The following is a 26,932-nucleotide window of genomic DNA, read 5'->3' as shown; positions in this document are numbered from 1 at the left end:
AACTTTACCTTTTGTTTTTTACATTTTTAACAAAAATCTAAAATATCTTTTGTTAAACAGTTAAAAAAAGATGGCAATGAATTTCTAGCCTATGCCAGTCAAGTTACACAATTCATTTTCAATAATTTTAAGTTCAATTTGTATCTTTATGATAAATTAATTCCTTTTTTTCACATTTTTAATGGAAAAATATTTGTTTCTAATTTTGTAACATATGGTTAAATAAATAAATACAAAAAAAAAACTGATTATTTCTATTCATTTGGAGGACTTAATGAAAGTTGAACAGTGAGACTACTGTGTTGTGTTTTTGAAAAATGAAAAAAATTCATTTTGGGGTGCTCCCATACTCAATGAGAAGCATTCAGATAAAATTAATTCCTAAGAAAATAATTCTAAGTGGTGATAAAAAAGAAGAAGAAAAGAACTTTTTAAAATTGTTTAAAACATATAAAGATACAGCTATAATTGTAAATAAAGTTGTAATTTGGTTAATTCTTTTTCAGTGAATACCAAAGAGAATTTATCAAAAAAATTAAGATTTTTATATTTTTAATTAATTGGTAACTTGCAAGATGGTTTTAAATTTAAATAAATTCTTAGAGAATTTTTCAAAAATTAAAAAAATACTTTTTATTACAGACCACTGGAGCTGATGACAATAAAAGTGGTTTGAAGAGCTATTGATGTAGTAAATATAGACACAAAAAACTCCTTTTCTAAAGCAAGATATGGCTAAAAAAGAAAAATATCAGTCTTAATTATTAGTCTTTTTTTTTTGAAAAGGGGTGAATATTAAATAAAAATACTTTCTCATTTGTGATTTTGATAAAAAAAAAATCACCTTTTATAAGAATATCTTTTTTGCTAAAGTGTCTCGGTAAAGATTTTTAATGTGCCCCACCCCTTTTCCCAGAAATTTAATACATTCTTCCTGCCAAAGGTAGTACCTGTCTACCAAGTTTAAGGGAATCAGTCAACGAGGTCCAGAGTTATAAGACTAAATACAGGCCAACAAATGTATAACTGACAAAAGTAGAATTTGTGGACTTGGGAAGAGTATTAGAATAATTTTTTTTTTCCATCTTGGCCTTTCATTCAGAAGCACAATGTCCTTAAAAACTGTGTCCCATATTCTTGAATATGATAAAGTGTAGAATTAGACTATTATCCTGATTCCAGCTATTATATTTGGTTCATTTTTTTTCGGTTTTTTTATTTTACAGAAAACTTTAACCATGACCTTGAAAAGGCCCAGAAAAAATTTTTCTGGAGCAGCACCCTCACTAATTTTAACTACAAGCCACCACTGAGTGAACTCATGACAGTTGGATGAAAACCCAGTACGCTGACATCTAAACCAACTGGCCAGCTAGTTAGTTAAATGATTAAGTGAAGAATAAACCAATGCAATAAATTATAAGTATACAACTTACCTCATTCTGCATATGTTAAACAGGAATAACACATTTTCAAGCTCTATTTGAGTTCCCCAGTTAATAAATATCCATTAAACATCAATTAAAAATATTAAGTAAGATGAATAAAATTCTGTAAATGTGATAAAATTCTATATATACATAAAATTCACTTTTCATCAGATATTTTATTTGTACAGGATGACAGACTAACATCTAATAAGTTACTGATAATGATACTGAATTTTTTTACTGTATGAAAAATGATATGCCTGACTAGTACTTACACTCAGAATCTCCAGAAGAAAGTCAGAGATGCTACCATTCTGCCCTGGAGATTTGAATATAAACACAATGTAGGAATATTTTAAAAATAATTTAAAGTATTCATGTAACTATGCATTATTACATTAATATATTATCTGCATTTATAAAAAAAGGAACCGATGAAGACAAATCTCTAAAAACATAATATCTTTACCAATATGTATAAAAGGAGGTAAGCTTCATAATTGTTTATTACTACTGTACATCATTTTATTACTTCAGAACAGTATAAATGAAATTTTTTTGGGGAAAAAATTATACACATGTGCAACTCCAAGGATAAATGAGAAGGAACTCTTTAGCAATTGCATGAATGAATCAAGGGAAACCATGGTAATGGCTTGAGAGAGCAGTAACATAAAAAAAGGACAATCAATTATAAAATTATAAATAAAAGTAGTTAAAGTCCATGTACATGAAATACTAGTAGATTTAAAATATGAAGGTATTAAATAAATAATAATTTACTAGGCCTTATGGAAAATTACTTGATTGCTAAACCAGAAAATGTTGTATATGGAGTAATGAAGAATTTTTTATTTAATGTTAGTAAAAGAAGCTATACATTTAAACAATCACAGTAACAACCAAACTCACTTGCTGCCATGACGCAAGATGAATTCTGAACTGAATTCTTCAGGAGTTGTCCATGAATCATTACTATCTTCAAAATCACTAACAACTTCATCTTCATCAACTTCACTCCCTTTAAACAATTTTAATGCTACATATAACAAAAGCAATAAAATATCAACAATACTGTTATTGATGAAGAAGAAAATAAACAATGTCTAACGTAACCTCAGAAATCAATAGTCAATGTCTTGATGAACTATGCAGAATTGCTTGTCAATTTTGACTGTATAGTTTTAAGACTACAGAGTCAAAAAGTATATAATAAGTTACTGAACAATAAACAACATCTAGTGTTGGAAAATTTACAAAACTATTTATCTTTTCTGTTGACAAAATATTGTTTTAATATAATGCAAATGATACACAAATTTCAGATTCCTACCTGCTAATGAATCTTCATCATTTTAACATAATTATAATTAATCACAGTAATATAGTTTCTTGTGTTTTATGTAACACACTAATCTATAACCACTTAAAAGTTGTGGTTTTACATCTTTTTCAGGGAGTAGTATCCTGGAAGTTAAAGGATGTGATCAAAATTTACATTTAATAAACTGATTCCTACAATCACCTAGTTCAAGATTTTGGGTGCAGTTCTATGCATGCAGCTGCAATTTTTTAGTGGCTAATAATAACCATAGAAGTCAATGACACATTAAAAATATAAAATCAATCCTTTTCTGAGTACTGTAAGTATTAAGCAAGCATTTAAATGTTTTATAACCAGCCAATAAAAAGTTACTAGTTTGACCTACTGCAGTAATTTTTGGAACAAACAATAAATACTGCAGTTAAAATTTGTATGTAAATACTGTTATCATCAGAATTTACTCTGCCAAGTTTACTGAGGTTGGGCTTTCAAAAGGTACTATCTATTATATAGATATCTCTGAGTCAATAACCACCTCTCCTCTATTACTCAAATCATACATCTGAATCTACTCTTCACTTTTCCAAACTCTGCATTCAACCATTTTATTCTTGGTCTACGCTGTGGTCTTCTGTATCCCTCAATGAAATATAACATTTTCTGCTGTACTTTTTCTCTACCATGCCCGACATGTACCCAAAACACAATATTTAACATTAAAAATCAGTCAAGCAAACAATCCAATTACACTGTCCTCTCACTATATCATTTTTTGTTATATATTCTTCCCTACCCTAAACTTCTCTTGAACTCTGTCCTTGCAGACCGAAGCCTTTACTCAATCTTTCCTTTTCCCAACCAGTCTTTTTATTATGAGTGAAAATATCAGGAGAAATTATGTGCTATATCAATTTTCCTGTGTTGATGCATGACCGTCAACCCAGATTAAATTTCTTATACTCTGAAAAAACTAATAGTCTTTTGTACTTTCTCTTGTTTTCTATATCATTTGAGAAAAAGACAGTTCTCAAATAAATAAATTCTTTTACTTCCCTAACACTTTATTACATTAATTTAACTGGTTTCTTCATATCTCACTTGTAACATTATCTTCTTTTTAAATTCTATTTTACATTTTTTAACCCAATTATTCAATACATTAAAAATTACTTACTTCCTCCTCTGTCTCATCCCAATTGATCACTTCATCTGTAAACAGTACACTATTTTGTAAATGCTGTTTTCCTCTTTTTTACACTTTTCTGTATCCTGTTCATGGTTGGGCTAAGAGGAGGGGTAAAAGTAGTGAATGTACGGAAAAAGGTATACTAGATGAAGATGAATTCACTTTCAGAAAGAGCACAGCTGTCAGGGAGATCATTCTAGCCCTCAGTCTTAGGAAGGCAAGTTTCACAAGAATAAAATCACCTACACAGCATTTATAGGTCAGAGAAGGCATTTGGTAACACAGAATGAAGGGAGAAAACATTGAAACATAATCTGTGCAAGAATCAGGTACTGTCGATAAATGTTTAAGGTAAAGTAAGGCAAACTCTGATTTAGAAAAGAGTAATCAAGAATGTAGCTTCAGCTATATGTATGTATAAGGTAAATCTAACAAACGAGCAACTTCTCTATCATAGAAGAAAAAAAATCAGAATATTAAGGTTTGACAATGACATTGTCCTTTTGAGAGGAACCAAAAATTAATTGGAAGAAATTCTGAATAAAAATGATTTACTGCTAGAAGATAATTAAGTATAAAAGCAAACAACAACAAATCAAAAATAATTAAGTTTGGCAGGAATATAATAAAAATTAAATATTATGTTAAGAAAAAAAAACGATACATCAGAAATACAGAATTTTCCTAAATAGTTATTTAGTATTTAGAGAGTAACATTAAAAAATGCTTGAAGTAAAGTAGAGGTTATCTCTAAGCTAACTGAACTAAGAAAGAAAGCTTTTATGTAGAAAGAAAGACTGCACTAAATAAAAATCTAAAATAAGAAAGATATTCGTAAAAATATTTATAATTCTATGGTACTTTACATAATGAAAAGTGGAAGATAGGAAAACTAGAAAAAAATATTGGAAATATTGGATTTTATATAAAGATAACTGAGGATGCAGGAAATAACATTAAAGCAAGGTTAAAAAGGATTACTACAGGATAGAAAGAAATGGAGCATAGCATCAAACCAGTCAAAAGATTGACAAATGAAAAAAGATTCAAGTGCTTTCACATTCTTCAGAATGGATACAAAACAAAAAAGCCTGTAAAAATAATACCTTTCTTTCATTTCTTATGTTGGTGAAATGAATCGTACATTAATGGTTTCTGATGTGAATGAGATCATGTTTTCTTATTGCTGAAACTAGCAGATAATAAAAGATAACATTTTCCATTAGTAAAATAATCGTAGAAAAGGGATAGTAAAAACATTTATCTTATTTACTGGCTGCTGAAGTTTGACAGGTAAAGCTTTCTCACACCAGTTGACACTTGTTAGTGAAAGAGAAATGCTGCTATATGGATTTTATAAAATGTTACCTGACATTTAGAAAACTTTTCAGGTAAATTATTCACTAAATAAGTTAAAGCTTTAGTGTATGGGTGTGAATGGACAGACATTTATTAAATAAACCATAAATGCCTTGAAAGATCTGGATTTTTATCTAGGAAATTTCAATAAAAGAGTAAGAAGTAATTAGTTGCATTCCACCAGCCCTTTATCAAGTAGATTATCAATTTTAATTATGACATTTTCTGAAACACTGTTTGCTTGCAGTTAACAGAAAGAGTGGTTGACAGTTAGGTACATCATATTTAAGTTATTATAATGTCATAGAAGTCTTCCGAGCAAGACACATATAGAGTCCTTTGTCATTGTCTTGTTAATGTGTGGATATCATGTCATCCAGTGATCTCCTAATACATTCCTTATAGATAATTACTGCATATCTGTCTCATTCTTCTTGACTGCATATGTTATGCCGTACTTTATTGTAGATTTAAACAAAGCATCCAGAACTGGTTATTATTTTGGGTGATGATGTGGTCAAAATAGGTCAAATTTTTAGGATTCTGTCTAAATTTAATGAGTTTCTGATCAATTTTTGATACAATTCTCTATCAATCACGGAAATAGAATGAATTATTCTTTCATTATTACAATTTGTTGTTAGACAAAACTATTGCTTTTTGTACCATAATTAAGCTTATTTTTATTAAATTTACATTTAGTAATGGATAAGGGAGAAAATCTGTCATCCATCATTCATAATTCAGGGTTACATTCATAAAAGTAACTAATCCAGCAATAATATCATTTTAATTACAGAGTCTGTAATTTAGCTAGTGGCCTATCAACAATAACCATAATTCTTAACCCACAGTTAGCCATCTGTCTTTTGAGACTTAAAAGTGTTTAGGCACAATCCAAAAATGTTTCCATGTGAAATCATTTCTTGACGTTAATTCATTACACTCATCAAGCTAATCATGATTTAAAAACTGGTTCAACCAATTAGAATAAATTGGAAAACCTCCAGAGCGTAAGTAATAAATGCATTATAAAAATACATGAATAAAAGTAAAACTGCAAAATACACACCATTTGGTGTAACAGTCTGTGTGATTGAAGAAGGCCTATACACAGGTGTGAGTTTAACCTTTGGCTTAACATCCACCACATCTTTACGAGTAGCTTCTGTGAAAAACCTGAGTACATAACTAAGTGGAAGACACGGAGGTTGCTGCTGCTCTTTTTGTTCAATTACATGAGGATCATAGTCTGTAACATAATTATTGTTCAAATAATTACATTGCTAGAAATATTTTTTTTTTGTCTTAATTTATATATATACATTAGAGAACTAAATATACTTACAGCATGCCATGATTGAAGAGACTTTTAAGAGCCTTTTACTGAAATACCAGAAATAAGGAAGTGTGCTGACAAAGAAGAAATAAATCTACCATAAATTAAAAGTTGTGATAAAAGTCATATTTATAGCATCAGTTATCACAACATGGGATATGTATCAACCACATTTCAAACACAGTAATTAAAATATCTATTATCATATGTTTTTTGTAGAAGAAGGCCAACCTACTATTTTTAAACCACTGTAAAAACTATCTGATGTTTAAACGGTAGTTAAAATACAGTGCTTATATCATTATAGATTGTTAACTGTTGAAATAACACAAAGATAATTGATGAAGTTTTAATAAAATGCCATACTTCACTGATACAATGAAAATAAAAAATAAAACCCAATAATAATAAGTAAATGAAGCAATAAAAATATTAATTTCTTTTACTCGGAAACTAGGCAAGTGCTAATTTCTTATGAAATTTAAAGATTTCTTCAGGTATAAAAATATGTTAACTGAATTTGGGTATAATAGACACGTGCATACTTATCATCAGAGTGCATTAAAAGACTCCTGTTCTGAATTAAAATCTATACTTAAACATGAAAATAAATTTTTAAGAGAAAATCTAACAATAAAAGCAACATACAATTTAAAGTGAATATAATGGGGGCGGTTGTAATACATCCTTATCAATCACACATAAAATGCACTAAGTCTTAAAACTCTTCTTTTTTTTTAAATTGTGGTTTTTTCTTTTTGTTTTTATTCTTCTCCATTTAAAACTGCAAGGCACTCAATGATTATCAAATTCTCTATTAACTGACTGACTACACTTGACAATACAGTGCCTAGTCAATATACAGGTACAATCAATCTGTCTACCTTGATCAGAGACAGTTCCTCTTTAGAAGATTGCCTCTATCTGTTTTTCCACATCCTTTATATCTTTTCTCCTTAGTGCCATGAGAAATTGTGTTAGCTGTTGCCTAGGTTTCTTCAGTGTGTCTTTATGGCAATTCACCGGGATAGCAATTCTCTACTTCTGTGAAACCTCTCTTTGGGTAGGAATTGCAAAATAAGTCGTTCCCTATTTTTCATTAAATCTAATCTTAGTCAATTTGTCATATTGCAGTGGAGTAATGTTACATTGTAACAGGGTCAATATAATTATTTATAATGTAAGTTATACTACTTAAGGGTAAAATCCACTGACAATGAAGATATTATTTCAAAACAAACTATTGGAACAAATTTGTTATTAAGTATATGTAGTCTATCATATAACTTATGAACATGATCATAATTCGATTATAAAAGGTTTCTAAATTTTACAATCAAAGGTTTTTTTGGCTGCATTAATGTAACATTGGTGAAAAAAGGAAGGCCTTAGAGATATATTATTAAAAAAAAGCAACTAGAATGCACTTCCGTATCAGTACAAGTATATTTCTGAAAGAATCATCATATTAGAAGTGAAATAATAATTTATTTAAGCAGAAAGTCGGTTTTAGGGAAGAAAATAGAAAAATGTAGAAATATGTGGTTTCGAAAACTTGAGTATGTGTTGGGCAATCGATTTCCATTATACACTTATGAGAAAGCCACAAGAAATGTTGGGTTGACTGAGAGAAAGGTGGTCAGAAACTGGAATTGGTAATATGCCTAATCTGTAGTTGTATAAAGAAGAATGGATGAAATTTTATTGAGTAATAAAATCTCTTAACTGTTTTTTTAAGAGATAACATTTTTCTTCTGTTCTCTTTTTTACAAAATGACATTTTGGTTTTATAAAGGTAGCTATTTCATTTTTTCTATAAATTGCTTATGTAAATATTATTTTTACTCATTTTAAGCTATTATAGAGTACTAAACTATTATTAGTAAGAGTGTGTCTTTAACTTCTTTACTACCAAAGGGTAAAGATTAGAATAAAAGATGAGATGGATCAAGTGTATAAGAGCTATATATTTTCTCTTCTGAATGAACTAGAAAAGACATTATATCAGAGAAAGTTGAAACTTAGCAAAATTTATCATACAGCATGAAAACAGTTTTCGCATATGGTTTTGTTAAAAAGCAAAACGTTTTTTAGAACTAAATTTATTTTTTATCTAAAATTTATTTTTTATTGTTAACAAACAAATTTTTATTACTTTTCTTTCTTTTTCCTGTTTAGCCTCCGGTAACTACCGTTTAGATAATTTTTCAGAGGATGAATGAGGATGATATGTATGAGTGTAAATGAAGTGTAGTCTTGTACATTCTCAGTTCGACCATTCCTGAGATGAGTGGTTAATTGAAACCCAACCACCAAAGAACACCGGTATCCACGATCTATTTTAATTTTTATTACTGGTTTTCCTATACCTCACTGAAATATGTAATTACATTTTTATATCTATAATATTCTGCAAGTAGAAATGAATATGCATAAAAGAGCTAAACAACAGAATATGAACGCCACATACTAATATGCTTTACATTATTTGAAAATTACTAACAACATTCAAATTGGAAAGCAATAAAAAGTGTAGGCATAATCACAAAATTAAATTAAAAAGAGATTTAGTAAAAAGGGTACAAATTCAATTTAGTCATAAATTATTAAATATAATGAAACATATAGTAAACAATATAAAACTTATAAGATCATTAAAAGTGCTGCATTATGGATTTTTTTAATAATAATTAAAAATGGCTTGGTATTTTAATGTATGATATCTCTGGACCTATTATTTATGGTATTATAGGCAACTGTATTAATTGTCCCTGTCTAGAGAGGCAAAACATTCTTAAGACCTGCAGAAAGTTATTTACCTTCCTTAGAATTGCTTCAAAAGATTTTTGAAAGCATTTTCCATGTAACTAAAAATTGGTTTTAATTATTTTACAAAACCTTTCATTGCATTTTATCATCATGCTAATCAATGATAACTCTACCAAAAACTGGTCCCAAGCCTATGTTGAAAAAAAGAGGACCGTACATGGCTGGTTACTTAATTTTGATGAGTGCATTTATACAACTATTAAATATCTAGAAATACTGAAAATATATTTGTTTAGATAACCAGTAAATCACAGCCTCAAGTAGGTAAGAATAAAGGCAAGTGTCTACCATCTAACAAGTTGGATGTTCTCAGGTAAGACATGAAAACTTCAACAGAAAAATCCTTGATCTTCCTTGTATAGAGATTTGATGGACTCTTCATATTAAAGTTCCTGGACTTCAAATGAACTTAAAGTTCACTTGAAACATGAACAGGATCAACAGAATTGGAACTGGATACCCAAAAATAAAAATATTTACAGAAAATTGTACAAATTTTAGTACCAGAAACACTATACAAAGGGATTTTACAGCTACATAGAATAGAATAAATTAGACAACTGTATTAGAATAAATCAGAGACACACACACACACATATGTATATAATTTCAGCTTAGCTTCAGGGCTGAGCTGGACCATTTAAAAAAAAAATGTCAAGAGTAAAAGAATACTGAAAAGTATTTTTTATAAAAAAAATGAAGGGTATAAGAGAAATTACACCCCCATAAATACAGAGGGTGGAAAAAGAAAGTTATGGAAGGGAAGTACGGCGACTGAAAACCGATGAATGGAGATGGAAGATTGACAGTTCTGTTGCCTGACAGAATTTAAATAATTATACATATCTCAAGAAATTTTGAGGAATAAATATTTTTGATAAAATAATATTTAATAACAAATTTCATCTCATAATTTCATAAAAATTTATCACATTTATTATGAAAAATATGTTATTTAAGAAAATCACACCCAAATTAATTTTTTGAAAATGACATCTTGAAGGTGAACATATATCTCCATTCTCAGAGTTGCATATTGTATTGTTTTATGCTGTGTTATAATATGAATGTTGACTTGTGTATATTGACTTTTCGTTTGTTGATTGCAGTGCACTTTCCTTTAGGTAACCCCACAACAAGAAGTTGCATGCTGTTAAATCAGAAGTTCTTGGAACCCAAAAAATGATACCATATTTTGAAATAATATGATCATCAAATAGTTAGTGTACAACTGCCATGGATACAAGGTCTGATGATAGAGTGGACTACGTCCTCTACGTCTGTCCCTGATATGAGGTTGAACGTTCACGAGCTGTTCGAGACTTGAGAGAATAGATTCCTTTCTGGATCTCCATATTAACTGGATGATCCACAAGGAGTGGTCTATAGTGGCTGGTTTTCTTCATGCCCTTGCAGTGTGTAGATCTGCAGAGGGAGTTTAATCAAGATACTTGATCGTGGTAGGATCCCGGGTGACTAGGTGGAACCCTAGCTTAGGCATTGGATTGGTTAGAAGTAAGCACATTGGCATCGTCAATGCACAAACAATAAACAATACCAATATTATATTAATATTGGTATACTCTATACCAATATATTATATTAATATTATAGTATATTGATGGAGGCTTGACAGTTCTGTCGCCTGACAAAATTTAAATAATTATACAATTATATAATATTAATATTATAGTACACCAATATTATTGTTTGTGACAAATTGTTGGGGATGTAGGATGTAGAGGGTATACTGAAATGAAACGACTAGCACTAGATAGGGAATCTTGGAGAGCTGCATCAAACCAGTCAAATGACTGAAGACAAAAAAAAAAAAATTGTTTGTGATTTGATTTGGGGCTCCCGCTGGTGGGAGTGGCTGTGCTGCTGAGGTATGTTAACCCATGTGACTGGGGGTGTGGCTTCCTCCACCAGTGATGGTCCTGATCGTGACTTGGTAATGCCACACTAGACACCATGATGGTACCGAGTGGGGGTGTGGGGTTTGTCCCTGGCTCCTGCGCGAACTAGAATGAGGTTATATTCCCCTAATTAGATGACCTAAATTGGTTGACTTATTTGGGTGTAGGTCTGAATTTCTACATTGCGTAAGATATAATTTTGATTGGTATGAGTGTAGCACTGATATAACTTTAAACTTGTTCATTTTCTGAGGTATTCATAATTATGAACGGTGTTGTCAAATCTGTACTAGGTGCAGGGTTCGCGCTTCTGCGGTTTTTAGTCAGTTAATTTGAGGGAATCATGTTAGGCTGGATGTAAAGATGTCTGTTTGAAGCCTACGTGAAGGCAAAATTTGATATATATTTTACTGATGCAAATGTCTGCCAAGGCATTTACATTGGTGGCATCCTGACCAAGGCCTGGCTGATGACTGTGAGATGTAATCAGTTAGAGGGTCTAAAGATGACCTTCGGTAAAGCCCCTCAGGGCTTGGAACAGAGGGAGTGGTGTGGCGACCGGTAATGTCACAAGGTGGGTGTCTTCCCCTACGGGGTTGGGATGGTATAGAATGCCATGGATACTGATTCATCTTACTGAATCCTGTCATTTGTAATCATAATTTGTGGAAGTGTGAAGTTTTTCAGAAATAAAAGTTTCTAACACTTCGATATAATGAGTACCTATACCAGTAGTCGCAAAGATATTCTTACCCTCAAAAAAATAAGGGCTTATTATGCCATTCAATGGAGCTCATCACACAGTATCTTTTGATAGTATGTAACAGATGGTGGTGTAATTTAGTAGAATATTTTAGGCCCGATAACAAACATTTTTCTTATTGAAAGAGTAGTCATTTAGATTAAAATAAACTTCATTTGAGATCTATAAGTTGTTAATGATCTTATAATGTTTGTTTATCTTTTTAAACATTTTTTTACAGGTGTTAGGTTAAATTTTCTGGCTGATGTACAACTTGTACATCTGTACAAGTTGTAGATCAGCCAGGAACTGATGTCTGGTAACATATATCTGGAGACAATATCCTATGAACACTTGAATGATGGATCTGTAGACATGCTGCCTAATGATGAATTAAATGACACTGATGCTTAGTAATTGCAGCTCAAACAGTTTCACTATTTTAAAGCTTACAGATTCTTTGCACACTGCTTGTAGGTTTCTTTTTTAAGCTGCTGAATCTATTTTTTCAAAACTATTATACCCACACTTTATTTTGCGTGTCCTAATAGAACACAATCCTGATATCCTAAATTAAAATGATGGTGAAATAATCCACATACTATCTCTACAAGGTCTGTTCAGAAAATAACCAAATATTTTCAATAACACACTAACAGAGATATTTAGTGATGTGCAGTTGGCAGCACTGTGTCCTGCATAACCTCTTCTGTAACCCATGTTCTTGGATTGTTGATATCTTGTGTAGTTTGTGTTATTATTTGAGTGCAACGTGTTTAAGTGTTAGTAGTGATTTTATAATATGCGAGTTTTGACTTTCAGGAGCAACGACACAATGTAAAATTGTCCTGAGTGAAACTGGGGAAAACATTCACAAAAAGGTTTCAACTTCTGAAACAAGCTTACGGAGATGATGCTCTGGGTTGTACGCAATTTTATGAATAGTTTTAACAATTTAAAAGTAATCGTCAGTCAATTGAAGATGACCCTCAACCAGGAAGGCCTTCAACTTCAGCTCACACCCACCTTCAGAAAATCAAAGATCTAGTGCATGAAAATCGCAGATTGACTGTCAGAGAACTTTCAGAAGAGTGAAGATGACCCTCAACCAGAAAGGCCTTCAACTTCAGCTCACACCCACATTCAGAAAATCAAAGATCTGGTGCATGAAAATCGCAGATTGACTGTCAGAGAACTTGCAGAAGAGATTAGCATATCAAATGAATCAACCATGACATTTTGATTGAAAAATTGAACATGCATTTAGTTACAGTAAATTTTTTTCTGTTTGATGACCCTGATAAACATAATTTTTGTTTCCTAACATACAATACATGATTTTGATCTGCTTTTTGATGCTGAAAACAAATATGAACTCAGAATCTTTCTATCAACCACCATTTTTGAAAAATGTTTAAATCTTAATTAAAAGATTTTTTTCATTTTTCAACGTATAGTTAGCATTTTAAGCTTCTATATTGTATTTTGTTAGCTCATTTTTTATTGTTTAACTTTGTTAACATAATTTGTAAGCTATAAATAAACAATTCTAGACAAAGAATTAAATCACATCATAGTCACATATTTTGACATCACACCTACAAGTCACATCTAATATACTGAAGAATGAGCCTTCATGGACAAGATTAATCATGTCTGCGCAGGTCAAAACATGTAGCTGAAAACACAGCTGTGTTGTTTGTATTACGCACTGGATTTACAAACACATTAATTTTGTTCAGTCTTATTGCCGTCTTAAGTTTGTTAACAGTGCAGTGTCATAATGCCTCAAAATTGTGTAAATGATGTGGATGCCTTTTGTTATGTATGTGGTGAGTTTACCGTAAAATCAATAGAAAAATCATTTCACCTTTAATCAAAAAAGCATATCATTTGTACTTTCAGTGTAAAATTGATGATCAAGGTAAGACGTGGGCTCCTCATATAGCATGCACTAATTGTTCTGAATATTTAAGTGAACAGCTAAAGGTACATGGAAGACTTTGCCATTTGGTTTGGGGTGAACCAAAGGATCATGTAAACAATTGTTACTTTTGTTTAACATGTTTCTGAAATTTCTAAAAAAGCTAAACATACTGTAAAATATCCTTCACTGCAATCTGCAATCAGGCCTACACCTCACAGTGAAATTATTCCAGTTCCTGAGCCACCTGTGAATGTATGTTTTAAAAGCAGCGATGAAGATTCAGGCAGTACTGAAGACAACAATGCCTTTGATTTTGAATTATCTTCCAACAAGCCACATCTTACATCACAAGGTGAATTAAATGACTTGGTTAGGAATTTAAATTTATCATAAAATCCAGCTGAACTGTTAGGATCAAGACTGCAAGGTTGGAATTTACTTCAAAAAAATACAAAAATTTTGGGCTTTTGAAGCCAACAAAAAGAACTTTCTCTGTACTTTATTGATGAAAATAGTTTGGTTTATTGCACAAATATTGATGAGCTTATGTTGCACTTAGGACAAGTTCATAAACCTGAGGACTGGCACCTTTTCATAGATTCGTCCAAGTATAGTTTAAAAGTGGTTCTACTAAACAACAGTAACAAATGTACTTTGATACCAATCGCTTATGGAATTAATTTGAAAAAGACATACGATGTGATAAAAGACGTTCTTGAAAAAATAAATTATAAAAAACATAGCTGGAACATATGTGGTTATTTGAAAGTTATAGATATTTTGTTAGTCATGCAGTTAGGCTATACTAAGTACATGTGTTTTCTTTGCAAATGGGACAGCCGAGCTAGGGATAAACATTATGTTACCAAAGAGTGGAAGAAATGAGACAACTTATCTCCAAATGGGAAAAATATTATTCATGAGCTCTTGGTTGTACCAAAAGAAAATATTTTTAACCCTTCTCAATATCAAGCTAGGACTAATGAAAAATTTTGTAAAAGCAATGAAGAAGGACAGTCCTGGATTTTTGGAAATCAAGCAGAAATTTCTGAAGTAAGTGATGGAAAAATCAAAGAAGGAATCCTCCTCATATAAGAATAAGTTGGTTCTCAAATAAGAGAGTTGATCAAAGATCATGTATTTAACTCAATGTTAAATAATGTAGAAAGTGCAGCTTGGGCTTCATTTAAAGACGTTTGCAAAAGTTTTATTGGCAGAAAAAAATCCGACAATTACCACGATATTGTTAATTTTTACTTCATACAGAGCTATGAGATGTAATACATCTTTGAAAATACACTTCCTTCACTCACATCTGGATTTTTTCCTGGACAACTTCAAGAGGCGTAAGTGATGAACACAGTGAACGTTTCCACCGAGACATTTTGGTGATCAAAAGCCACTGTAAAGGGAAATGGAATACTAACATGCTAGCCGATTACTGTTGGACATTAATTCGGGATATGCCTGAGGCTATTTATAAAAGAAAAGCATTAGCAAAATCTTTCTAACACAGTTATGGCCATGCAAAACGATAAATTTGACACATTTTAACTATATTTCCCCTTAATTATTTTTGAAGCATAATTTATTTAAAACTAAGTGATAAAAAATTTGTATTTACAGATCTGTAATGTACGCAAGAAAGCAATTCAAGAAATGGTATCACACTTACAAAAACATTAAAAAAATATTTTGTGTATCAGTGTGACCAAACTGCAGAAAGATCATCGATTGGACATTTGTTGGCAACTTCTTTAACAAGGCAATGATGAAGAAACATTTATGCAAACAATAACAGGAGACAAACCTGCATTTACGACTATGACATCACATCACAATTGATTGGCAAAGGAACTCCATGCCCCAAGAAAGCACATTAGTCTTGACCCAATATCAAAGTAGTGTTCTCTGTTTTTTCGATTTCAATGGAATTGTGCATTTTAAATTCTTGCCTCGGGGTGAAACAGTGAATCTTACATACTATCAAGATGTTTTACAATGGTTACATGAAAAAATCTGCAAAAAGAGACCAGAGTTGTGGTGAGGCAACTCAAGGTTCCTTCACCACGACAATGTGCCCATACACTCAGCTTTGTCAGTTCATTAGTTTTGTGCCAAAAATCAGATGACCGTCCTCGCTTAAGCTCCCTACTCACCAGCTCTGGCTCCTTGCAATTTTTTCTTACTTCCGAAATTAAAATCAGTGATGAAGGATGCCGTTTTGAGACTATTGATGACATTAAAGCAAATTCATCATGGTCCTTAAGAGCCATTTCAAATGAAGCTATCCAGGACTGCTTTGCAAAGTGGAAACACTGCTGGGAAAAGTGTGTGATTAGGGGAGGGCAGTACTTTGAAGGGGAGAAAGACCAATAATCTGTAAAATTAATAATAAAATTTAGAAACATAAAGTTTGGTTATTTTCTGAACAGACCGCATATACTATCACTATTTTTGTAAAAAGCTTTGAAGGAAAAAGTAAATTTAGAACCACTCCAATTCTTTTTGATAATTATTGGCAATAAGCTAGATGCTTGGTTACATAAATTTTTTGAAAAATATTTATCAACATATATGCTGAAAGTAACACTAAAGTGAGTTCTGTCAAGTATTCACTAATTGTCAAAAAAAAATACCATGATTGTAAAAAAAACATAGTCTAAATTTTGGTGCAAAAAGAGGATAGTAGACATTACAAACATTATTTTATTTCCATATGTACCATGTTGGTATATATTTTCATTTATACTAACAATGGTTTAAATTAGTATCATTCTTAGACTTTGGATTAAATAAAAATACTCACAATTGGTTAATGTCAATGCCAATCAGCTGTCCTTTCAAATCTCTGGTTCAAATTCAATTAAAATTATGGTTGCTTTAAACTGATTTGAATACCATTGTTACTGGTAAATTATAACTACTATGGAATACAATTAATCAGAATATCTCAATAATAATCAATCTAAGATTGCATAAGGACCAACCACCAAACCAGGAGATAACTAATAGTCTGTGTTCTCAAAATAAAAAAGTACCCACAACCAATGATAACATCCCCAGATAGAAAAGTTCCTGAAATGTATTTGATATTGACTTATATCAGTATGTAAAAATATGAATGAGCTGTACACTGTAACTGTGTGCTTATACAGAGTATTCAATGTAAAAGAGGCCCCATCACTCAGTAGTTAATACTAAATGCATATTTTTGTTAAAATGTATATATTGATGTGAGATGAGTTAAGTAATATGGAAGATGATGGTACGACTGGCGATGGAGTGGGGAGGACGGTTTATTACCTGCACATTTGAGTACTGTCAATCTGTGTCAAGCAATGGCTTTTGAACATAATTGCATGTTGTTTTTTATTAAAATACGGTTAATTGTTGAAGATCATGTGTTTGTAATGGAAATTTATTTTGAAATGAAATCTCACGTTGTGTTTCGGCGAAAGTTCAAAGAGAAATTTGAAAAGGAAGCACTAGTGAAAACTGTCATTTAGAAATTACTTTAAAAAATTTCATGAAACTGGTTCAATGTTAGACCACAACAGTGCCCGACAAAGATCAGTTTTAATGACACAGGTCTTGCAGGGCATTAAAGTGGCAATTACAAGATCTCATAAATCTTTGCAGGAACTAAAACAGGAAAAGAACATTTTATTAGGTTCAGCCCAGCTGCAGTGAGGAGAATGCTGAAATATCTGTATTGAATGCAGGTTTTCTATAAGCTAACTAATGCTGATTATGCTAAAAGAATCCCCTACTGTCAACGATTCAAGAACTTCATTAGAGACAACATTAAGCTTTAGATCCAAGTGTTATTCATAGATGAAGCTTGGTTTCACCTTTGATAGCTATGTTAATAATCAGAACTGCTGGGGTTGGAGTACTGAAAACCCACATATTTTCTCTAAATTGCTCCTACATCCACAATAAATAGGCTTATTGTGTGTAGTTTCAAGGTGATGAATAATTAACCTCTTGTTTTTTGAGAAAAGTGCAGATGCTGCCATATACCAAGAAATTATACAGCTGTTCATAGCCTTACTGCAACAGGATGATCATGACTGTTGGTTGCAACAGGAAAGTGCCACTTACCATACAGCTCGTTCTACTATGGAGATGCTATTAGTTTTTTTCGATGGAAGAATCATTTCTAAAGGATTGTAGCCACCAAAATCCCCTTATTTGAGTAATCCAGATTTCTTTCTGTGAGATTATTTAAAACAGATTGTTTTTAGGTACCCATCAGGTTGGTCAAGTGGTTAACGCGTCTTCCCAAATCAGCTGATTTGGAAAGTCGAGAGTTACAGCGTTCAAGTCCTAGTAAAGCCAGTTATTTTTACACAGATTTGAATACTAGATCGTGGATACCGGTGTTTTCTTTGGTGGTTGGGTTTCAATTAACCACACATCTCAGGAATGGTCGAACTGAGAATGTACAAGACTACACTTCATTTACACTCATACATATCATCCTCATTCATCCTCTGAAAAATTATCTAAACGGTAGTTACCGGAGGCTAAACAGGAAAAAAGAGAGATTGTTTTTAGGAGCAATCCACATACCTTGCTGGAACTGACAATAAATTACCAATGCCATCCAAGAAATAGGTAAGGTACGGCTAACAAGGGTAGCCAGTAACATAGCCAAACATGTTGACAAGTGTATAGAAGTGTATGGACATCACTTTCAACACCTGTTAATTATTGTTATTAAGCTTTGTCAATAAACTATTATTTATAGACTTAAACTAAGTGGGGCCTCTTTTACGTTGAACACCCGTAGAAGTAGCTTATCTTAGTTGTTATTATCAAATTACATCTACAGTTATTAATTGGCACAGCACAATAGTCAATAATCTTGAAAAATTAATTTTATGATATATGTAATTCTGTAACCAAGATAACTTCCTCAGGTTGGTTTATATGTATACTTTCAAGTCCATATTTAATGGCTAGCAAATCAACTTTATTTTGACAGTCATATTTTTGTTCTGACTGTTCCTTATAACAGAATAAATAATACATAAATTAATAATAAATAGTAGTAATTAATATATATTTTCTTACTACTGAAAAAAGTAGAAATATCTGATTAAGTAATAAAAAATATAAAATGGTACAGTATTTCCTTATTAATAGCTTTTAAAATAAATATACCAAATTTAGGTATTAAATAAACTGTGCTTACATTTCAATTGGTGTTAACATTAGGTATAATTTCAAATACCTGCTGCAAGAAGTTGTGGGAAAATGAAAATGGATTTACACAACATCTTTTTAAATTTATTAATTTTAAGTTGCATCAACTACTGAGGTTATTGATAACTACATTGAGGCTGATTTGTTATACATAATACTTCCATATCATAACAAGGGAATCATACCTGGGATATTTGGTATAGCAGGTAAGCATGTTACCACACGTACTTGTAAGTGGTCTTACATTTACATGCTCCAATATGAGTATTTTGGCACATTATCAATTAATATGGATTGCTGTGTAGTAATAATTTATTTTGGCTCATTTTATATATAAAATAGCATTACAAATGGTTATTGCATCTTTTTATTAATTTTTACCATATTTTATTTCTTATAGTGTTTATTTTTAAAATAAAATTATTTCTAGCAGCACATCCCTGCCATTTATTTAATGTGAATCATTTTTATTTTCTTGAAAATATCACCAATAATTTAAGTTTAAACAAGATTTTTCTCTAGTGCAATTTTTTTTTATCAACTAATATATTAAAAGAAAAATAAGCAAAAACATCCTTCTGCCAAACTAATAAATTTGCTAAAAGATAACACCCATTTTCCAACCTTTAAATTTATGAAAAATTGTTTAAATAATTTTTTTTTTAATTTTAAAATACTTCCTTTATACCTGCACATTTTTCTGATTTTAATGAGAAAGTTGGGTTCTGCATCTGCAATAAACTTTGTATAAAACTGTAGAAATTAAAAAAAAAAACTACTTCCTTTTTAGTCTAAATAAAAACAAGTAATCTGAAAGTAAAAAAATTAAAAAAACACTTAGCTATTTCAAACAATAGCTTTCCTTTCAGAAATATTCTTTTGTTCAAAGCCAAACAATTACAATTTAGAAAACTTAACTTTTCACCCAGAAAACTACGTAAAATTTTGCTAGACCTTTACATCAGACCAGGAAATTTAAAACAAACTTGAAAAGTATTTTTTATTATTAATGGTAGCATGATGAGAAGGAAGTAAATTATAACTTTGTCTTTCATCCTTAAGTCCAGATGAAATCCTAGCCAGATATGATATCATTTTATAATGTACAAAAAAAAAGTCACTCCATTTCTACTCTTAGGTTGGTATGAAGATGTGTATCCATATTTTGCTGAGTTCCAATCTTTTAATTCCAGAAAGCTGTGAAAAATAACCATCAAAAAATGAAAAGTGATAATCACAAAACCTGTCATGTATATTTCTTTAGCTTGAAACCAAAAGTAAATTTTTAATTTTGTAAAATTTAATTTCAATCTGTTATTATCAATTTGCTCAAGTTATTGAGAAATTCCCAGACAGACAGAACTCAAAATGCTGGTTAGTCGAATGGAACTAATTCTGTTAAATCAAATATTATTTTTTCCTCTCTTTAAATTATTTTTTTTTATTAGAAGAATATAAATATTAGAAAGCCATACTATACTGAAATAAAGAACTAAAAAAATTGTAGGAGCGCTGATATGTAAAATGTATTGCTTCATAAATGCACAATGCAAACATTTGTTAAGTTTTTCCTGAATATTTCTATAATGTTAGTAACTTAATTGTTCTAAAAGAATGAGTTTCACAAATTTCTGTGAGATTATTTCTCTATAACAAGTTTCCTCATTTCAAGGTTGAAAACTTTAGTCTACCATAAGATTGTAAATACTTACCAACTTACCTTAGCTTTTACATAAACAAAATCGAAAGTACTTATCATAGCTTTGTTGTAAATATAAATAGCTTTTCAAATAAACAGAAATCAATTTTATTTTATAAAATAATATAATTAAAATTTTATTACAAGTATTTCTGTTATCTGTAAAGTCAAGCCTTAAAAATTACCAAGTTAGATTTTTATGCATTAGATCATGCATAAAATTGGTTCCTTTTTCATTTATGAATAAATTAAGTATAAATACCAGCAATATATAAGAAAGGCACTAAATTATTGTTCTGTACATGAAATTATAACGCATAAACATATGATTAACATGACAATTTTTTATAGTTAACATTAACTTTATTATTTTAAACAAAAATATCATTTGCACCTCAAAATAATTTCAAGCTGTTACATTTTTTCTTGATTATTTATTAATTTAAGAATATCAAAACTATTCAAACTCAATAAAGCAATAAACCATATGCCACATTTTCTGAAATTACCAGTAAAATATGCACATAACATAATATGTAAAACAGTGTTCATACCATGCATAACCTGGATATGAATGATTACCAAGGGTATAACATTAAAATAGAAAAATGTTTAAATCTTTATAAAATCAAAGTTATGATTTAATTATTTCTTTCAGTATAAGATAACCAAAGGAATAAAAAACAGAAGTAACTAATGAATAAATATCTATAATGCTGTTGTATGTTAAAATAAGCTTTAAAATATAATTTTAAAGTTAGTAAATTAAAAAAAAAAAAACAGGATTCAGACACATTTTTAAAAAAGTATAATTCAAATTATAATAATTAGTTTTTCAATGGTAAATACAAATACTGTGATAGTAATATAATGCACAGGATAGACACCAAAGGACTAAATACTGCTACAGTAATGAGTACAATCATTTAAATAATAATTGCATTAATGAGCCACATATTAGCATATTTCAAAGCATAATATATTCTTCATAAATTTAGACTTATTTTTTTCTTTCTGCTATGGTTTACCTAGAAATTAGTTGTGCATAATTGTTATCTCAATAACTTCTTGTAAGTGCATAGTGGAACATTTTTTTTAAAAACACAGACTGCCATGATCATTATCAACAAAGAAAATGTTAACAGCAAAACTCTACTAGATATACTTTAATTTTGTTGTCTACAGAACAATTTTATTAAATTTTGCTGCAGCTGTAAGTAGTTTATTCTTACTTTACAACCTTAAATTTCTAGGATGCTACTCTCATGAGATATTTCAGATTTTGTTAAAATCAAGTTTTGCATGGATACCAATTTACGATCTTATTCAGAACCCAACATATTTTAAATTTCAGGTTTTTTAAAAAAAAATTCCCATAATTTTAGTAGTAATTTAATTATTTTAATCAATCAATTCTTTTTTTTTCTTGATATTGCCACATAAGTTTGAAGCTTGTGCACGAGATATGGAAATAGAATTTTGTAGCATGTGAAAAATGCCATGCCTGACTGAGATTTGGGCAGGATTTCCAAACACCAAAAAAATGTCTAGTTTTTTTCTAAGGAAAACCAACTAATTTTCTTCTCCCACCCAAATAACTAAAGACTGGAGATTTTGGTGGTTTGTAATGGTTGTATACAGACTTCAATAGATTAGAATGAATTATTATTAAATTTAATTAAAGGGATTAAAAAAAAATAATAGAAAAAAACTGATAAAAGTGTTTAATCATACTGTTTTAGACTTACTACATTTCCTTAAGTTTATACGTAATGCTGATGAAAACAATAATGTTGTATGTACCCTGTAATGCAAAGTTGTTGTATACCCATGTAAGTTTTAAACAGTTACACTTTTGTTTATGTCATGCTATGTTTAAAATTCTTTCATTAAAGAATAACCTATAACAAATAATAATGCACAGATTTTTTGAACTGGCTGATTTTTATGTTCTAAATAAATTATTATTCATGAAAAATGTTTAATTGCCAAATAATTATCTCTGTAACAAGATCAAACTTTACTGTTTCTCTTAGAATGTTTTAATCATTAACCAAATCATCATCATTAAATATTAATTATGAGTATATATATATTCACTACTTAAATATAATATATTTTGGAATTACTATAAAAAAATAAATAAGAATAAATTTAAAAAAATTTGTGGTAAATCGTTTGTTTGGTTCTGGTAAATATGATTTATATAGACTGAGTTTTAGTAGATTAAAAATTCTTAGATTTCCACATGAAAATAATTACATTTGCATTAGATTTTCCTTGATTCCTGCAGGCAAATGTTGGAGCAGTTATATTTTATTTTCTATGAAATATCACACCTAGAATTCATGATATAACTAATTTTTATATTCTAATCTGAATAAAATACTTTTTTATTCATTTTATTCAATCACATTAAATTTTAGAACACAATAATCATAATTATATGTATTTCATACATAAGTTTGCAGAAATGCAAACTTAAACTGGGTAGTCAAGAATTTTAAATATTTTTTTTTTTATGAAATGCCAAATCAGTGTAGAACTGATTTTAACTACTGAATAAACATTGAATTCATTACATACATTCAGTAACATTAAAGTTTCTATGTATTTGTATTTCTATTATTTTTAGATTCCGTAGATGAAGCAATAATGTAATTGGTTAAAGAAATGTTTACAGCTTTTCTAAAAAAAAACCAGTTTTTTTAGATAGCAACAACATTTTGGATACATATGCACACGTAGGCAATTAAAAAAAATAAAAAAGTCAGGAATAAAAATAAAACAAAGGTTTTTATAAAAATTAATAAGTTTATTTTGTTTCTATGCAGTTGAACAAATGAGGTTTTATTACAAAAAGCTTATGTTTTAAAAGATTAAGTAAATAAGGTGATATTTTACGAGCAATAAAGAATAAACATTTATATATTAGTTTTGTTAATTCAATTTTTTGATTTTCACTGATTCTGTAATATTTGTCAGCTGTTTGTGGTATAAAAAAGTCTCTCTAATAGAAGAGTTTTAGCTTTTTAATGAGTCACAAGTTAATTAGATTTTTAGTCAAAGTTAAGTGAGGAAAGTAAACTTCAAAAGGAAACAATATTTATGGAAAAGAAGTTAGGAAATTAAAGGGAAAAAGGTGGGAAAATATGTTGAAAACAATGCTACTCCATAACTAATTTTTGGAAAGGATATTTTCTCATCAATTAAAAATTATATTCATAAGTGAATATAATTCAATTAGAATTCTCAGCTTTAGCAAACAATCACTTTAGTACACAAAGGTGACAATGGATCTATACAGGTCTTGGCAGGCCTGGGAAACTTCAAGGTCTGACATAGATCCATTGAACCCAATAAGAAGAACCACAGAAATCAAGGATAAGTAAACAGGTGGATGGTTAGAACTACCTATAGGATGGTTCAAGGCAGCAAGTACCCATATACTCATAATCCTTCATATTTCCTTTAAAAATTCAAGTCACCCAAGAAAAGGTTTAGGGTTCTTAAAGAAACAAACTTAACCATATATGTAATTAAGTTAGTTATGGAAATATCAAACTGAAAAAAGCCCTAAGGTACAACCTCATCCATTCCTGTTAGTGTACTATGTATATGTATTCAATTGAACTACAAATTCTTAAGTTAGGACCGCACTGGATGGTTATAAATATACATATATTCTGTAGGAAGACTGTTTCTTTATCATAATCATACCTTTTTGCTTCCTGATGGTTTTTGTGAGATATTTATTGGATCCATGTTAAGGATTTGAGGTATGACTAGACTTATCAGGGGATTCTTTCCAGTCTGGTACATGTACAAAAAGTACAATCGGCAGTTGAGACACTTAATAGGTAAAGCTGTTTCCTAATATAATAAATTAGAAAACTGCATCTACTACACAATAAATTAGACAAAGAAAGAAGAGAAAGTTTCCAAGTAAGAAAAAACTTTAATTAAATACTACTATCATGTTGTTAAGGTCCTCAAAAGAATAGAAATAGAATACAGGATAAGTAGATTAACAAACAGTCACTACCTAGAGATAAACATAAGATTTTTAAAAACTTTATAAGAATGAGAAGCTACAAAGGAATGTAAATACACAGTATTATGAACACGTATAAACCAGAAAAGTGTTGAAAAAAGAAAAACATGATAGCAAATCCAAAAAAAATAAACAAAATTGTACAGTTTGAAGAATGAACAAAATTGTACAAAAATTTTAGAAGGGGAATCAATTCAAATAAAGAAAATTTAAATCAAATTTAAAAAAATGAGAATTAGGAGATTTGTAGTTTAGTAATCTTTTACATTAGTAAAAAGGTTTACTCTGATTTAGTAATGCAGGGTTTTCTGAAAGTACAGTATACAGTTTTCTAAAAAAATGTACCTTGCAAGTACACATGAATCAACAAATACTCTTTTCTACAAAACATAATCTTCAACCTTTATAATTAATAAACTAGTAAATAGCATATAATTTTATGTTTGTACTGTCAATATATCAATTTTTTTATTGTTTTGTATTATAAAATACCTGCAAATGATGAACAGATCCAACACTTGCTTTACTACAAACTATTACTCCATCCAATATTTTTTAACAATTTTTTATTTTTATTTTAAACAGAAAAAAATATCTTAACATACTTGTATGATTTAAATATAGAAAAAATAATATCAAAAGAAGAAATTATCCATTTGTAAAACAGATTTCTAAATATTTTTAAGACAAGACACAATTATCAATAGAGCAATTAGATACTTCACTGGAGATGATCCTAATAATTAACAGCAAAAGGACAGCTGAACAACTATAACCATATAATTTTGATGCGAGTGTTTCGATAGTTTTATTCCTTATCTTAAATTGATAATTTAGCAACACTGAAGATGAATTTTTATGTACATTTTTTTATGTACATTACAAAAACAAATTTCAGCAGTTTTTAACAGGTTAACTGCTACAACACTACTTCTCCATAGACCAATGTCACTAATTTCATACAATCACTGTCATCAAATTAACATTCTAAAAGATTGGAAAAAGTATCACTAAACCAGAGATTTAAGTGTTATTGTATTTTAGTTACAGGTTTTTTCCAGGCAAAGGGTAGGGGATGAATATTGAATTCTACTTTTAAACATATTGTACAAAAATTACAGGATACATATTTACATGTAAGGTGTGCTATAGGGTTATATCTAAAATAATCTGTAATTTTCTTTTTTCATAACTGGGTTATTTTTTGTATCATTTAACCTATTTCACATTTTACTGATAGAGTTTTATAACAATTTACCAGAAAACGTAATACAATTTTTAACTAGACTATATTTTACCTTCTTAGCACTTTAATAACAGTTTAAAATAATTCTTTCATTTTATTTCTCAGCATTTTTACAGAAAGAAATACAGTTTTAAAGTAGAATCACTATGTTTTTTAAAACTTACCGTAATATTAAATTAATATTTATTGATGATAAAGATTTATGCAAATTAATAATCTCATATATTATAATTTTCAGACGCTATCAGTTATCCAATAGTTCATTAAAATAAAAAAGTATCTATTATCGTTCTGAGAAGCAATCACTTTCTTTACCACAGAGTACTTAATGTATTTTATTTAAGTCAAAAGTAGTATAAATTTTTCTCTATTTTAACTAAGTCAAACTATTTAATTTAAAACTTAATTTGGATTGATGAACTACTTTAAATAGTGAAAACTAGTCTGCATTAAGGAAATAAATTTAATACAAATTTGTTGCATTAAGTATACCTTGATTATAGTACAATTTTGTGCTACAGAGCATTAAACTGAAAGTCAAACCCAAGAAAAATGTCTTACTGGCTTTTAGTTTTTAAAAAAATGAGGTTACTGCTTAATCTGAATGAAAGCACTAATATACCTAACCTTCAACAGGATTGTAATCTGACACATAACGTTTCTA

At 29.7% G+C, this 26,932-nt stretch overlaps 1 protein-coding gene across 1 annotated transcript in view; it reads right to left on the bottom strand.

Moving 5' to 3' along the window:
• The window catches only part of LOC142330114 (juxtaposed with another zinc finger protein 1), a 35,814-nt gene that overhangs the window by 8,538 nt on the left and 344 nt on the right, over window positions 1-26,932 (bottom strand). The window contains exons 2-3 of the mRNA XM_075375190.1: window positions 6,372-6,551; window positions 2,343-2,451 (exon numbers count right to left, since the gene is read on the bottom strand). Of these exons, the coding sequence (XP_075231305.1) occupies window positions 2,343-2,451; window positions 6,372-6,551 (289 nt within the window). The remainder of the gene's footprint in view (window positions 1-2,342; window positions 2,452-6,371; window positions 6,552-26,932) is intronic.

This window comes from Lycorma delicatula, chromosome 9 (assembly GCF_047948215.1).
Source record: "Lycorma delicatula isolate Av1 chromosome 9, ASM4794821v1, whole genome shotgun sequence".
NCBI lineage: Eukaryota > Metazoa > Arthropoda > Insecta > Hemiptera > Fulgoridae > Lycorma > Lycorma delicatula.
This window is presented reverse-complemented; position numbering and strand designations above follow the sequence as displayed.